Here is a 16999-nt window from a genome sequence, read left to right as displayed (position 1 = left end):
ACACATGCAAACAATTAAATACGTGCAATAAAATTCAGGTATAATGTTTCATCTATGGGTCTGCTTGACAGATACATTTTAAAACTAAACTTATAAGTCAGCTGTTCCACATAGAACAGACCCACAGATTCCAAAAGCCATCACCAGCCAAGTAGTTTATAGACTACAGCTGGAAACAGGAAGCCTGTCTATTATGTACAAAAGGCATGGTAATAGTCCACCTATCTTATTCAGAAGTTCAATGAGGAAAGCCAAGTCAAAATTGTAAACTGCAACAAGCAGAAGCACTTCCTAGCGCAGCATGGTAGATCCACACTAGCAATCCCAACACTTGGGAGGGTAAGGCGCGAGGATCGCGAGTTCAAGGACAGCCTGGGTTAGTAATATATCCTGTTACCAAATCAGAAACAGAGAACAAGGCAGGCCTGGGAGCACGTGCCTACCAGCCCAGTACTCTGGAGCTAGAGACAGGAACAAAGGCTGCTCCACACAGCAAGTTCTAGAACAAGGAGGCCTATATACTGAGACCATGTCTCAAAGCAGCTAACAAACCCTCAATGCAGGAAATAACAGATGCTCCCGGGCTTCACTCGGCTCCTGTGTCTCTTAGTGCCCTAACCGGGCAACAAAGGCACCTGTCCTCCACCATTAGAGACAAAGCCACATGGGTTTGTCTTCCCAGACCTCAGAGTGTGACCTGCAGAGCAATAAACAGGCACATAAGACGTTAAGGCTCACACAAACCACTCCCACATGGGCTCCTACATAAGCCTACAAGTGCTCCACCACCTTAGAACGGCAGCCCTAACAGTGTGTGTTTAATACTGTACTGCATTCCCTGTGGGGAGAAGGCAAACACAACCATCTGCCTGTAAAATGTCATATCTCTGTCAAGAAATAATCATGTACACTGTAGCTGAAAACACGGTTCTCATAAAAACAAAAAACAAACAAAACCCAACAATAGTAAGCATGATGGTCATCAATCGCTTTGAGCTCCAGGACAGCCTCATCTACATGGTGAGTCCAGCCTCGTCTACATGGTGGGTCCAGCCCAGCCTCGTCTACATGGTGAGTCCAGCCCAGCCTCATCCACATGGTGGGTCCAGGCCAGCCTCGTCTACATGGTGGGTCTAGCCTCGTCTACATGGTGGGTCTAGCCTCGTCTACATGGTGAGTCCAGCCTCGTCTACATGGTGGGTCCAGCCCAGCCTCGTCTACATGGTGAATCCAGCCTCGTCTACATGGTGGGTCCAGCCTCGTCTATATGGTGAGTCCAGCCTCGTCTACATGGTGAGTCCAGCCTCGTCTACATGGTGAGTCCAGCCTCGTCTACATGGTGGGTCCAGCCCATCCTCGTCTACATGGTGGGTCCAGCCTCATCTACATAGTGGGTCCAGCCCAGCCTCGTCTACATGGTGGGTCCAGCCTCATCTACATGGTGGGTCCAGGCCAGCCTCATCTACATGGTGGGTCCAGCCCAGCCTCATCTACATGGTGGGTGCAGCCCAGCCTCGTCTACATGGTGGGTCCAGCCTCGTCTACATGGTGAGTCCAGCCTCGTCTACATGGTGAGTCCAGCCTCGTCTACATGGTGGGTCCAGCCTCGTCTACATGGTGGGTCCAGCCCAGCCTCGTCTACATGGTGGGTGCAGCCCAGCCTCATCTACATGGTGAGTCCAGCCTCATCTACATGGTGAGTCCAGCCTCGTCTACATGGTGGGTCCAGCCTCGTCTACATGGTGAGTCCAGCCCAGCCTCATCTACATGGTGGGTCCAGCCCAGCCTCGTCTACATGGTGAGTCCAGCCTCATCTACATGGTGAGTCCAGCCTCATCTACATGGTGGGTCCAGCCCTGCCACAGTGAGAACTTGTCTCAAGCAAACAAACAACAATAAAAAACCCCAGTGGTGCATCTGTATGTGCTCCATTATGTATTAGTGCACAGTATGGAACAGCATTTACCAGGTACACAGACATGTGGGGGTTGTAAACAGAATATGATAGGAAAAAAAAAAAGCAGAAAGCTGGGCGTGGTGGCGCACACCTATAATCCCAGCACTAGGGAGGCAGAGGCAGGTGGATCGCTGTGAGTTCGAGGCCAGCCTGGTCTACAAAGCGGGTCCAGGACAGCCAAGGCTACACAGAGAAACCCTGTCTCAAAAAACAAAACAAACAAACAAACAAAAAAGCAGAAAGCTCTATTTGTTGTGGATCGAGAGACGAAGCCTCATGGCCACTGGCCAGTGTTCTTCCACCCAGCTGCATCTTAACCTCACAGCCCTTCCGCCTCTTTATCATTACGACTGTAGGCATGCACTACCACACCTAGCTGAGCTTTGCATTTCATTGTTCAATTTCTTTGGACAATTACACATATTTTTAATGAATACTTTATTTATTTACCCAGGGACAATGTACACACATGCAAGGCAAGTACTCTACTACTGAGCTACATTCTCAGCCTATAATTCTTAAAATACTTTTACTGTGATGAGCCATTTTATGAAATCATAGAAATAACCAAAAATTACAAATACACCTGAATGAAGAAATTCAAGGTAGAATGAACTACGGTGTGTGTAGCTCAGTGATAAAGTGTAGGCCTGATGTGTGCAAGGACTTGGGTTTAAGACCTTACATTGATACCAGGCACGGTGGCGGCGCATGCCTGTAATCCTAGCACTCGGGATGCGGAGGCAGGTGGAACTCTGAGTTCAAGGCCAGCCTGGTCTACAAAGTGAGTCCAGGACAACCAGGGCTGCACAGTGAAACCCTGTCTCAAAAAAGAAAAAGACCTAACATTGAACAAACAAACAGGGGAATAGGGTGAAAGAGAGAGGGAGGGGGGAAACGGGAAGATACAAGTGAGGGGAACAATTGAGAAGTAAAATCTGAATAAATTATTTAAATTTAAAAAAGAAACTAACAAACAAAAATACACACAGACACACAAACTGGGAGAATACAGAAAGCATTGCAATGGCTCAACAAGAGTAATACACAAACTCATAAATTGTCTCATTTAAACAAGAATGACCCAATATTATATATTGTAGCAGAAAACTATGGCTCCTGGACCAAAACCAGTGCACTGAACACATATTCCCTTGGATTAAATATGTTTTCTTTTTCTAAGATTTATTTTAAATTACGTATATGTGTATGTGCACATGTGCGTGGATGCCCACAAAAGACAGATAAAGGCCTCAGATTCTTTGGCGCTGCAATCACAGGTGGTCATGAGCTGCCTTGCATGAGTGCTAGGAGCCAATCCTGAACTCAGGTCCTTAGGAACAGTAGTATACACTTTTAACCTCTCGGGCACCTCTGCAGACTCCAGGTTTCCATATTTTTAAATAACTGGAGCTGGGTGTGGTGGCACGAGGCCTTAGCCCCAGGACTCAGGAGGCAGAGGCACTCTGTGAGTTAAGACAAGCCTTGCTTACATATAGAGTCCCAGATCAGCCATGTCTACATAGTGAGACTGTATAAAAAACAGACAACACTCGCTGCTCTCCCAGATCTGATTCCCAGCACCCACATGGCATCTGTCACCCTCTGTAACGCCAGTCCCTAGAAGATCTGATGCCCTAGAAGACGCCTGGGCCTCTGCAGGCAACCACACATACATGTAGGCAAAAATACTCACACACACAAAAATAAAAACAAATGCACTAAAGAACTAATGAAACAGAGTCAAAGTTTAAAAACAAAACAAAACCCTCATTGTATGTAGCTCAGTAGCACAGCATTCACCAAGAATGCAAAAAGTTCTGGGTTCCATCGCCACCAGTGAATAAAAAAGAACAGTAAAAAAATCATTTCCTCAATGAAGTCAAGAAAAAAAGCCATTTTATCTTGAATAAAACTTGATTCTAATCTAGACTCCTAAAGAAAAACCCCTCTTATTTTCTACATAACCTCCCCAAGAAACAGAGTAATATTCAAATGTATTTGAGTAAAATCAGCTTTGAATTTAGAACTGGAAAACTAATTTATTCTATAAACACATAGGACTTTCTTAGAAACCAGTGATTCTATAGATTAAAAGCTGAAAAATACAACTCGCCATCATACTTAGAATTCTATGCACGTCTAGGGCCTCACGCATTAGGCAAGTGCACTGAAATGTCTCTCCAGCCCCTCATCCAGCCCCTCACTAAACACTTTCATTGTATATTATTTAGATTAGTTTCCAACTTGGAAAAATTAAGAACAAACTGAGTTTAACTTTTTCTTTTGTGTTTGTGTTGGACTAGACCTGAGACCCCGCACCCTTGACTGCTGACTACTGCACTGAGCCCCGGTTCCGCATCCTGCTCAGTGATCTTTTAACCCATTTAAAACGGAAGCATCGGAACGTGCAGGGACCAAACTCTCCAAGAGTGTACCAACAGGAAGAGGACGAGGCCACTGTTGCTGCAGCACAGGGCAGCTGAGGTCCTCACTGACCTCTGCATACACTTTCCTATGGGGACAGCACTCTACCTCAATATCCTGGAGACTGAATTCCTTCTGGTCCGTGAAGTTAGCAGCCCCAGCACTGAGTTCCATGAGCATCTTGGCAATCTCGGGCTTTATGGCTGAGGTCAGTCGGCTGGCTGCCTCCATCACGTGCTCCTGTACATCTTTGAGCTGCATGGCTGCCTTCGAGTAGTGTGAGTTCCTGAACACGGTGCTGAAGAGGTCTGTGAGGAACGTACTAGCACGGCAGAAGACATTGAGGGCGTCCAGGTACTTGGAGATGCCCTGCTGGATATCAGCAATGGGAGTGGAGTGGGGCATGGCATGGTGGCAGCTGCCTGCAGCAGTCAGACTGCCCAGGGGGGCAGAAGGGGCCGTGGATGCCAGGGGGGCGCTCAGTGCTCGGCCCAGCTCGGGCATCGGGTACTGCTGGTGCTGCTGCACCTTCTGCTTGGACCCGCCAAGCAGGAAGCGCCGCTTGTAGTCCATCTTGCTGTCCTGGGCACTGCAGCAATACATGCGGGAGGGGGACTGTCCCAGGGACCGCTGGCGGGTCGGGGTCAGAGTCCTTTTTCCCCAAAACTGTAGCTAGGTATAAAAATAGTGGAGTTCTGCAAATCTAAGTTTTAAAAAAGGCATTTCCATGAGGCAGGTGACCATGTGATCCAACATAAAGGTGAAAAAAAAAAATAACAGGCTTATATAATTAATATTTTCAGTGTAGGTAGGAACTCTGACAAAAAATAAAAGTGTGTCCAAAATGCTGTGCAACTGTTCAGCATCCTACTCTCAATAAAGATATGCTTGCTGAGGAAAATGTTTACTTATAATTGCTTTGCAAGAATATTTTGATACTTAAATTTACAATGGCAGAAAAATAACTTAACTTTTAAAATGTAATATAGTGTATCTTCTATATACCAAAGAGGAACCCAGCTGGTCAACAGCATTTAGGCAGAAGGGTTACTTTCCAAGAAGTCCTTAAGCAAGAAGAGCACGCCTCTGCAGAATCCCGACAGAGCCTGCCTGTCAACTCCATTTACCTGGAAAGCTGCTTCTCAGTGCTAAAAACTTACAACTCTTCTGTAACGGTTTCTGGAAACAAGTTTTCTTTAAACATGGCATCTGTTATTGTATGTCTTCTCCTTTCTTTTGTTTGCTGAGGTAGCGGTTTCCTTGTAACATTAGTAAGAAGTGCGTCCAGACTGGGTTGGCCTGCAGTTGTAAAGTCTGAAGCAAGAAAGCGCAGAAGTATTCATAAGGCCTCTAAGTCACTTCCTGTAAGAGGAAAGAAAGCAAAGATGTCAGGGAGGCTGCAGGACAAAGAGCCATTCTGAACACTGCTACAGTGCTGAGTCCTCCACGCTGGTGAGTGTCCCCTTAAGACATCAGAAGGTTCATGAAAGGAGGACAGGGTTAAGGCCAGCTATGAAAAGCTCCTTGTGGGGCGGGCCGCGGTGGCGCACGCCTTTAATCCCAGTACTTGGAAGGCAGAGCCAGGCAGATCTCTGGGAGTTTGAGGCCAGCCTGGTCTACAAACCAAGTTCCAGGACAGCCAGGGCTACACAGAGAAACCCTGTTTTGCAAGGAGGAGCAGAAAGAAGAAAAGGAAGAAGAGGAAGAAAAACAGAAGAAAAGAAAAAGAAAAAGGAAGCAAGCTTGTTCCTTGGGCTGAAGGCTAGAGACATGACTCAACATGCATGAAGCCCTGAGTTCGGCCCTAGCACTACATAAACCAGCTGTGGTGCCTCACACCTCTGATCCCAACATCCAGATGGTGGAGGCAGAAGGTCATGGCTAGAGAGATGGCTCAGTGGTTAAGGGCACTCTTAACCACTCTTCCAGAGGACCAGGTTCAAATCCTAGCACCCACATGGCAGCTCACAACTGTCTGTAACTCCAAAATCTGACATTCTCATATAAACACATGCAAGCAAAACACAATGCATATAAAATAAAGGAAAATAAATTTTTAAAAAAGTTGTTTAAGGTCAAGCCAGGAATGGTGGAGCACACATGTAATCCCAGCACTCGGGGAGGTAGAAGCCAGTAGATCTTTGTGAGTTCGAGGCCATCCTGGTCTTCAAAGTGAGCCCAGGACAGCCAAGGCTACACAAAGAACCCCCGTCTTGAAAAACCAAAAGGAGGGGGGAAGGAGGACCAGAACTCCTTTTACCAAACAGGGGGCGGGAAAAGGATATGATTTAAAAAGAAATAGAAATCCAAGTACAGCCTTTAAGCTGAGGCAGGAGGAGTACCATGAGTCTGAGACCAGCCCAGGCTACAGGTTGAGTTTCAGGACAGCATGGGCTAAAGGAAAGACCTTGTCTCAACAACAAATAAACAACCAAAAATAGATTTTTTTAAAATCTTGCAATTGAGAAAGGTAAAGTGGCTTATGCCTGTAATCCCAGCACTTGGGAAGCTGAGGCAGAAGGAATGCCCAAGTTTGAGGTTAGCCTAGGTATGGGTACGCAGTTCAGTCCAGCTTGAACTATAGAGTAAGAAGACCCTGTCAAAGGGAATAGGGCAGAATTCTGAAGTAGGAAAAACACAAAAACTAAGCTGGACACGGCAGCACACATCTTTAATCCAACCACTAGGGAGACAGAGGCGGGCAGCTCTTAGCCTCTCTGCCTTGGTGTCATCATTTATAAGCAGAGGTAATAACAGTAACTACTGTTACTGAGTCACATGAGTCCACACATATCAAAAACAGAATAATGTCTGGCACATATAGGCATTAATGTTTGATGATGTCACACAAAACAAGAGAAGGTAAACAGGCCTCATTATCTTTGTTGTCTGGAAAAACACTACTGACAAACAAACAAGAAAGGTTTTGTTGAGTTACCCAATGTTTAAACCAAACAGAAACCTGCCTGCCTTAGAATGGGAGCCATTGCATGCTTCATGAACCCTAATTTCTACTTAATACGCTAAGCAAAGAGAAATGAATTCCTGAATGAATGAATTCATTAAAAGTTCCTGTTTGACTAAATTTTAATTGCCATGATTTATGAATACTGTGTGTGTGTGTGTGTGCGCGCGCGCACGTATGTGTGTGTGTGTATGTGTGTGTTACTAGGGATCAAATCCAGGACCTCACCACAGTGGGCAAGTGTTCTCCCACTGATCTACACACTACATCCTCAGCCTCGGCCAGAGAATGCAGTCATTTGTGCAACACAGAACACAGCAACAAGCAGCTCTGCTGTCAGCAACAAAAAGGGTACAAGTTAACTGCAGGACCGCAGGCTCAGAAGCATACACACCTACCTCAGAATTCTCCCCAATCCACTGAGCTACTGGTAAAGCTCTTCATAAGAGAATCACAGCCTAACAGAAAGGTCTGAGCCACCGTCTATTTCAATGTAAGCTGCTCCCAAGAGACAGAGAGCTCAGGAAACGCACAGCAGAGCTGGCCACTTCCTAGATCTCACAGAGCCAGAGGGGCACAATGAGGTGAGCAAGGCTTCCTGGAGGAGCTGGCTAAGCGCCCAGCTCTAAATGGATCAGGAGTGGGAAACAGTTTAATCAGCTTCATCTCTTCCATACTTTCCATTTGGTCACCAAATAGGCAGCTCCCACAAAGGCGAGAGGAGCCTCCTCCCAATTATCTACACGCACCCAGGTTTGGCTAGTTGGCTGGTTGTTTAGGGGGGCACCAAGGGCCTAGCTTATGATAGGACTAGGTAAATGCTCCAAACAAACAAGCTCATTTTTAAAATTATTTATTACATCCCTTTTGTGTGTGTGTGACACACATGCCACAATGTGTGTGTGGAAGTAAGAAGACAACTTGGAGGAGTTGTTTCTCTCCTTCCACCTTAGCCTGCTAAGTCATCTTGCTGGCCTGGAATTCTTCACTAATAATCACCCAATAATGAAGACAAACCAGAATGACTTCAAAGGACACTAAACTGGGTGTGTCGCAGGCCTCTAACCCCACTACGCAGGAGGGCAGAGGCAATCACAGAGGAACTCTGTGAATTCGAGGCTAGACTGGGCTTCATAGCCAGTTCAATAGCAGCCTGAGCTACATAGTGAGACCATATTAAAAAAAAAAAAAAGGCTAAGATCACTTCTCTCAAAATAAGCTTCACTTCATTTTACAGACAACGCTGGCTTCACGCTCACTGTACAGCCAAGGATCACCCTGACTTCTGCCCCTCCGGCATCCACCTCTCAAGTGCTGGGATCAGAGGCTGCATTATAAGCCTACGACACTGTGCCTGCTTTTATGTGGTCTTAAGGCTCGAACCTAGAGATTCCAGCATGATAGGCAAGCATTCCACCCACTAACTAAACTCCCCAGCCAAGAAATACGCATTCTAGAGCCTACAAAAATGCCTGTAAGAGCCAGGCTTGGCAAAGCACACTTGCAAAGTCTAGAACTTAGGTGGCCAAGGCAGGATGATCCTGAGCACAGGCAAGGCCTCAGCTCTGTAGTGAGTTTGAGGCTACAGTGAGCTACACAAGACACTGGGACTCAAATAACAGCAATAAGCAGATAAAGATAGATGGATAAGCAAGCAAACAAACAAATGAAAAGAGAGAGAGAAAAGGAAAAACACCTGAAATTTTCTGAATGGTATCTAATGTGAAAGCTGAGAACCAGGAAATAAGAACTGAGATCACTATGCTGAAAGGCAGAGGAAGAACTGACACAAGAGTGAGGGACAGCTAGGCGGCGGTGGTGGCTGTGGTGGTGATGGTGGCTGTGGTGGTAGTGGCGGCGGTGGTGGCTGTGGTGGTGGCTGTGGTGGTGGCTGTGGTGGTAGTGGCAGCGGTGGTGGCTGTGGCAGCGGTGCACGCCTTTAATCCCAGAAGACGATGATGGAGTAAGGTGCAGGAACAAACTATACACATGTGTGTTGACAGTGCCGTATGTATGTCCTGCTCTGGCACGCTCTGCCTTATTCCTCTGAAACACGGTCTCACTGAACCTGGAGCTAGGCCGGCAGCCAACAAGCCGCAACATCTTCCTGTCTCTGGCCTCCTAGTGCTGGGGTTCTGGGCACACATGCATACACGCCCAGCAAGGCCCTTATGCAGTGATACTGCCCACTGAGCCATCTCTCTATATGTAATATATACACCTTTTTTAAAGTGTTGAGGCTGGGCATATAGCTAAAAAAAAAAAAAAACAAAAAACAAAGAAACAAACAAAAAACCCAAAACCAATGAAAATATTGTATGTGTAAGTACACGGAATGCAAGCCACATTTCTTTCCATCTAGAATGTGTTTTAGCCTTACCTCTACAGAAAGATGTGACTTGTCACTGACTCAGTCAGACTAGCTAGCCAGCAAGCCCAAGGGATCGCCTGTCTCTGCCCCCCGCAGTTAGTTCCAGGTACACACCACCTTGCCTTGCCTGGCTTTTATGTGGGTGCTGGAGATCCAAACCCAAGCAAGTCTTTGCACTTACACAGCAAGTGCTTTATCCAGTAAGCTACCTCCCCAGCTCCGTAATTTAAAACTAGCTAATGTGTTTGAACCCCTAAAATATAAACAGACAAATGACTAAGTTAAATATACCATGTTTTCTTTGTTGTTTTCTTTTTTTCCGTCCTTGAGACAGGATCTCACTATGTAGCCCCGGCTGGCTTCCAATTTACAGTGATCCTCCTGCCTTGGCCTCCTAAATGCTGCAACTGAAAGCACCATGCCCAGCTGTTTTTGCTGTTGTTTGTTTTTGGGACAGGCTCTCACTCTGTAGACGTAGAACTCACTATGTAGCCCAGGCTGATCCCAAATTCATGATCCCCATCCTCCCAAGTGGTAGGTAGGATTGTATGTGTGAAGCCCACAGTCACCCTTAGTTATCCTATGTTTGACCTTTCTAGTGTACTGTTGATAAATATAAAATAAAAATCCTTTCATCTATTTGAGTTGAAAATATCAAGTTTTAAGCTAAATGTGGCACAGGCCTTTGATCCCAGCACTCAGGAGGCAGAAGCAGGAGGATCTTTGTGAGTTTGAAGCCAGCCTGGTCTATCAATCAAGTTCCTGGTCAGCCAGGGGTACACAGAGAAAACAAAAACCTCAGAATATAAAAAGATCAGTCTGAAAATATGATTTATCTTTTCCTTTGCCAAAAATGTGTATTGCCTAGCTCTCCTTTTTTAAAACAAAGAATTGTCAACCCAGTTGCAATGGATGCCCTAATACCACTTCCCACCAAAATGAGTCAGAGCTTGTAAGAATGGCAGATTCTAGGGCTGGGGATGGCTCAATTGGCAAAAATATTTGCCTTGCCAGTATGAGGACCTGAGTTCATTCCCCAGAGCCAGTGTAGAAGTTCCTAGCACAGTAGCTCAAGCTTGTCAGAAGGATCCTTAGTTAAGGCTTGCTGGTCTAGAAATTCTACACTAACTATAGGGTTAGCTCCAGCCCAAAGGCATGCACATCCACCTACATCCACATAGGCACACACATACACACATTTAAAAGAAGATGGCCAGGCACATGCACAGTACTCAGAGATGCAGAGGCAGGAGGATCTCTTTGAGTTCAAGACCAGCCTGATCTACAAAGTGAGTTACAGAACAGCCAGGGCTACATAGAGACCCTGTCTCAAACAAAATGGATGCAAGAAGAAAAACCGACTCTCCAAAATTGTTCTCTGACCTACACACACACACACACACACACACACACACACACACACACACACACCCCTTTAAATTAAAAAAAAAAAAAAAGATTCTTCTTTTTTTTTTTTTTTTGGTTTTTTTTTTTGGTTTTTTTTTTGAGACAGGATTTCTCTGTGTAGCCTTGGCTGTCCTGGACTCGCTTTGTAGAACAGGCTGGCCTCAAATGCACAGTGATCCACCTGCCTCTGCCTCCCAAGTGCTGGGATTAAAGGTGTGCGCCACCATGTCCAGCCTAAAAAAAAAAAGATTCTTCCAACTCAACAAAATGCAGTATTTGAATGGAAAAAGCACTCACAGATTCTTAGTGACATGTAGCAGTTATACACATTAACCCCACTCAGTGTGACACTTCAATGCACACATACAATGTGCACTGATTAAATCCAATCCTTCCTCCATTTTCCTCCTCCAAATGTTTCTGTCTTGAGAAACGCATAAATAGAAGGGGAGATGACTCGGTGAATAAAGCCAATGCTGTGCCAGCCTGATGACCTGAGTTTGATCCCTGGAATCCACAGTGGAAGAGAACTGACTCCCCAAGATTGTCCCCTGACTCCATATGAGCTGTATGTAGCATCTGCATGCACAGAGTCACCATATATGCACATACAGTAATTTTTTTTCCAGACAGGGTTCCTCTGTGTGGCCTTGGCTGTCCTGGAACTCACTCTGTAGACCAGGCTGGCCTCAAACTTACAGGGATTAAAGGGGTGCGCCACCAACGCTTGCAGATAGCTCATCCTTTCAGTGTACTGGCTGCTCTTACAGTTTGGTTCCCAGCACCACATGGCAGATTACAACCACTTGTAACTCCAGTTTCAGGATTGGACACTCTCTTCTGGGCACTGCAGGCACCAGGCATGCACATGGTACAAAGACATACATGTAGGCAAAATATTCATATACATAAAATAAAACAAATCAAAAAATTTAAGTGGAAAATGCTTATAATAAAACAAAATACGCACCAGGCGTGGTGGCGCACACCTTTAATCCCAGCACTCGGGAGGCAGAAGCAGGTGGATCGCTGTGCATTTGAGGCCAGCCTGGTCTACAAAGCGAGTCCAGGACAGCCAGGGCTACACAGAGAAACCCTGTCCCAAAAAAAAATTTTTTTTTAATTAAAACAAAATACACAGTGTCAGCCATGAAGTGTTTCTGTCTGAAATAGTCAATCAAAATCTAATTAAGCCTATCTATTTAGCAAGAAAGCATGAAACATAAACTACAAACTAATTCATTTCTATGGTCTTTTCAACCTTATTTTTCATTAGCAATCACTAACAGCAGTATCAGAGCAATTTTTACCAAGTTAGTCCTCAAGTTTCATTTTTATTCTTTTCTACCAATTTTTTAAAAATCTCTTTCCTGTATGTAATTTTCATAATATTAACAAGCACTCATGTCCACTGACACATATAGTAAACTAAACTCCACACAAGACCTGTACGCAGCTGCCACTCCCCAGCCTCAGGAGCCTACACCCTCACTCAGCACTCTCTAGCCACATGCTCAGTTCTTTCAGAGCACCAAGTACTGCACAGTTGGTGCCTCCTGACCTCCTACTCTACACACACACACACACACACACACACACACACACACACACACACACACGTTGCCAAAATGAGCGCCACTCCCTCACCAGTCAACCTGTAGAAACCAGGGTCACCTTGACCACAAGGTCTTTTCTTACTGACATCTTGCAATTATCTTGCCATTTTACTTGCTTTCACACACCTCAGCAGCTGGCACAGAAGGACAGTGCTGCTTTGTGACTGTCAGGTCTCAAAAGCCAACAAGTTTGCTGGCAGACTATCTGGAAACCTGACATCAGTGAGTCACTGATTGTTTCCCAGTGTTAGTTTTGCAAATCCAAGAAACTGACTCCTCTGTCAAGTTAGCTCTATCTACCTGGAATGTGGCAGGTCTGAAAACCAGGCACTGGATGTACCTGTGACTTTAAGATGGGGGAATGCAGCCGGGCGTGGTGCATGGAGGCGCGTGCATTTAATCCCAGCACTCGGGAGGCAGAGGCAGGTGGATCCCTGTGAGTTCGAGGCCAGTTGGTCTACAAGTGAGTCAAGGACAGACAGCCCTGGCTGTCACACAGAGAAACCCTGTCTCAAAAAACAAAAAAAAGATGGGGATGCACACTGCAGAAACACTTGCCTGGCTTCTGCACTGCCCTGGGAGCCATCGTCAAAGACAGATATCAGTGTTTCCATTTCCAGTCATGGCCAGATTTCAGGACCATAGGGACGCACGCACGCACGCACACACGCCCAGGTTTAATGTGGCTATGAAATGCTGGGTGTTTCTCTGGGAGGCCTGTTCTCTACCATCTACAAGTCTGTTTATGGCATCTTTCAGTTTACACACACATATACATATGCACACTCATACTTTCCCCCTTATTTCCTCTGGTCAATATAAAATCCTGTTTCTTTACAGTTCCCACACTGATACTCAAACATAAATGAAGTCTCCAGAATTGTGCATAAAGCATATGGAAAGATGCTTAGAATCATTCACTACAAGGAAAACACAAATCAAAGCCACAAGGTACCACTTCATAATCACTGGCTGGCAACAGTGAAAATGACAGACAGTAGCAAATGTTGTGAAGGATGTTCGGAGACTGTAATCTTTATACATTTCTCACAGGAAAGGAAAATGGTGCAGATGCTTTGGAAAACCAGCTGATACTTCCTTATAAGGTTAAGCATAGAACTGCCACATGGCCAACCCACTCTATTCCTGTGTACATACCAAGAGAAACAAAAAGCATGTTTACACCAAGAACAGCTCATAAATGTTCCAAGTATTATTTCTAACAACCAAATATTGCAAAGTCAACCACCTTATCAACTGACAAACGGATAAGCAAATATGGCACAACCAAACACGGAACAGTAGAAAGTTATTCAGCCTTTAAAAAAAGAGAAAGAAAGAAAGAAAAAGGACTGAAGGGGAGGTGAAGAGCTAGCTCAGTAGTTAAGAGCATCCGCTGCACTTGCAAAGAGCCCAGATCTGATGCCAGCACCTGCAGTGGCTCACAAGCGTCTCAAACAGTAGACGCCGAGTGTGTGACGAGGGAAGGATGAGAGGATCACAGCAGGAGGATAAGGAGTAACTTGGTAGACTGATGAGAAAACCTTCTTAGAGACAGTGTCGTGCTGTGTAGTCCAGACTGGCTGTAGATTCATGATCCTCCCCTCTCAGCCTCCCAGATACTAGGAATACAGGTATTTTCCTCCATGCCTGGCTTAAAAAATACTCTAAAATCATTATAATTAATGGCTACATGACTAGTAAGTAACCTTGAAACCACTGAATCATAAATGAGTGAACTATATGGTCTGAGAATTGTATTTCCATAAAGTTCTAAGTGCTAAGATAATGAGGCCACAGAGCAGTGGTTCTCAACCCTTTAATACATGTTACTCATGCTACAGTGACAACTATAAAACCATTTTGTTGCTATATCATTACTGTTATATTGCTATTGTTATGAATCGTAATATAAATATCTGGTATGTAGGATATCTAATTTAATGTGTATCCCAAAGGGCTTGCCACCAACAAACCGAGAACCACTGCCAGAGACAATTGTTTCTTCCGAAAGAGAGAAAACAACTTGTAAGGACACCACAATGTTCTCTCCTGCCGGCTTCCAAGAGCAAACCCCAAACATCTCCCCTGGATAATATGGAGACACTGCAGGAAATTCTTTAGGCAGATTAGTGAAGTCATTGTCTATGAAGTTCAAAGCCCAACCATTTCCATGTTTTTAGTTCAGACTGACACAAACCATATTTAGAAATGAGCCCCAGAAAAATGCTTTGAAGAATTTTACTCTCAACAGTCATAAATTTAAAATATCCATCTAGGCCAGAGGAAATGCCTTGGAAGATTCCGTCCTTCGTCTGTCCTTCCTTAGAGCCCAGCTCTTTTGCCTCCTCTTATTTCTGACCGTATCTAAAAGCGAAGCTCTTCAGCTCTCCCCCTACTCCCTGACTGTCCTTTGTGGCCCTTCCAGCCATCCTCCAGTGCTGTGACTTCTCAGAGCCTGTGCTGCACCCTGTTGTTTCTGACACCACCATATCCTCCCGGGGGAGATTGTGTTCCACTCCCCTTCCCAGGCACCCACACCCTCCTCCCTCTCCCTAATCCCACCTACTTCTGTCATGACCCATCTTTCCAGTCACAACCAGTCTACATGTTCCCTCCAGCATCTGGGAGGCTCTCTGGGCCTCTTGGGATGTCTCAGAGCAGTTTGATAAAAGACTGAGTTAAGGGCCGTGTTGTGCTCTGTCCCACCCTGCCTCTACATTAGCATTCCTGTCCTAAAACACAGTTTACCAGAACTACCCACTACCCAGTATGTCCCCCTGCCATCTCCAAGGTACAGGATCACTGCTCACTCAACACATTCAAGAATCAAGAGCTGAGGCCATAGCTCAGTAGGTAAAGCGCTTGCCATGAGGATGGCGTGCATGCGTACTAGCCCAGTGCGTACTGGCCAATCATTGCGTATCAGGTCCCAGAGAGAGACCCTGGATCAAAAACCACAACAGGCCCAGGGTAAATGATTCCTGAAGAGAGATACGCAAGGGTTCATCTTTGTCCCCATGCACATACACACAATGTACAGACAACTGCACACGCCCATGGCCAATACACACGCATACCCGCCCACCCACAGACACACATGCACACAGAAGATGTTCAATAATCACTTGGGAGATAGCAGCAGAAGGATGGTGAAACCTGGGCTATACAGCAAGACCAAGGAGACTGGGAGGAAGGGAGAAAAAGAGGAGGGAAGGTCAGAGAGAAGGAAGGCGGACCTTATGCATGCTGTGTCTGGGCTGTCCCAATGCAAGACGAATCCACTGAGAGAAAGCCTGCTGTGAGCCTCCGAAACAGAACACCAGCTCTCAGGCTCCACTGCGCCCATGAAAGCACATAGGATAGGGTACCCGAATGCTGGCTGATGGAGAAATGGAAAACCTAAGCAGCAACGTAATGTTCAAAAGGCCAAGTGTGGGCCAGGCATGATGGTGCACGCCTGTAATCCCAGCACTCGGAGGCAGAAGCAGGTGGATCTCTGTGAGTTTGAGGCCAGCCTGGTCTACAGAGTGAGTTCCAGGACAGCCAGGGCTACACAGCGACCCTGTCTCAAAAAACAAACAAGTAAGCAAACAAACAAAACTTACTTTTCCTGAAGAGATGCTACAACCTTCGCCTGTGAACTAAACCACAAGCTCCTAAGACACCAAAAGGTATCACTAGAAAAGAGACGGTGGGTAAATGCTAATTTAGTGGCTTAGAAAACAACTCTGAGAGTTGGGCAGCCCCAGCGTCCTACCTGACAACAAGGCTACTTTAGGAACCCAGAATCCGCATTCCCAGATTTGTGTTTGTGTGTGACATGCTTGTGGAAGCCAGAGGTCAGCCCTGGGTGTCCTCCTGAACTGCTCTCCACCTATCTTTTAGGACAGTCTCACTGAGCCCTGCACTCACTCACTCAGTTAACCTGGCTGGTGAGCACCAGGGATGTGTCTGTACACTCCCTGCCCCCAGATGCTTTCCCCACAGGTGCCAGGGATCCTAACCCAGGACTTCCTGCTTGTGCTGCCAGTGTTTTACCCATTCCCACTCTTACCTGCAGCAGACCCATCCTTTCAACTGCCTCTGCTGCTCCAAGGCAGGCCACCCACCCATGCTGTTGAGGCTGAATAAAGCCCCACCTCACAGAGTTTTGAGTAGCAATCTTCCCCAACCCCCAGGACTGAGGAGGACATGACATCATCTCAATCCTATCATCAAATGTTCCTGTGTTTCCCAGAGGAAGAAGGCACAAA

General features: G+C 45.9%; 1 protein-coding gene across 9 annotated transcripts in view; it reads right to left on the bottom strand.

The window, feature by feature from the left end:
• GARRE1 (granule associated Rac and RHOG effector 1) overlaps positions 1-16999 on the bottom strand; it is an 80938-nt gene that overhangs the window by 52685 nt on the left and 11254 nt on the right. For 6 of the 9 annotated variants that reach the window (XM_084770800.1, XM_084770807.1, XM_084770808.1 and 3 more), the window contains exon 2: positions 4493-5746. In XM_084770800.1, the coding sequence (XP_084626926.1) occupies positions 4493-4987 (495 nt within the window). In that variant the 5' untranslated portion in view covers positions 4988-5746. Of the gene's footprint in view, positions 1-4492; positions 5747-7747; positions 7880-16351; positions 16439-16800; positions 16894-16999 lie in introns of those variants that run through there. The other 3 variants (XM_084770802.1, XM_084770805.1, XM_084770804.1) reach the window with 3 other exon arrangements.

The sequence above is a fragment of the Acomys minous genome (genome assembly GCF_964271855.1).
Source record: "Acomys minous genome assembly, chromosome: 20".
Lineage (NCBI taxonomy): Eukaryota > Metazoa > Chordata > Mammalia > Rodentia > Muridae > Acomys > Acomys minous.
Note: the sequence above shows the minus strand (reverse complement) of the source record. Positions and strands in the feature narration are given on the sequence as shown.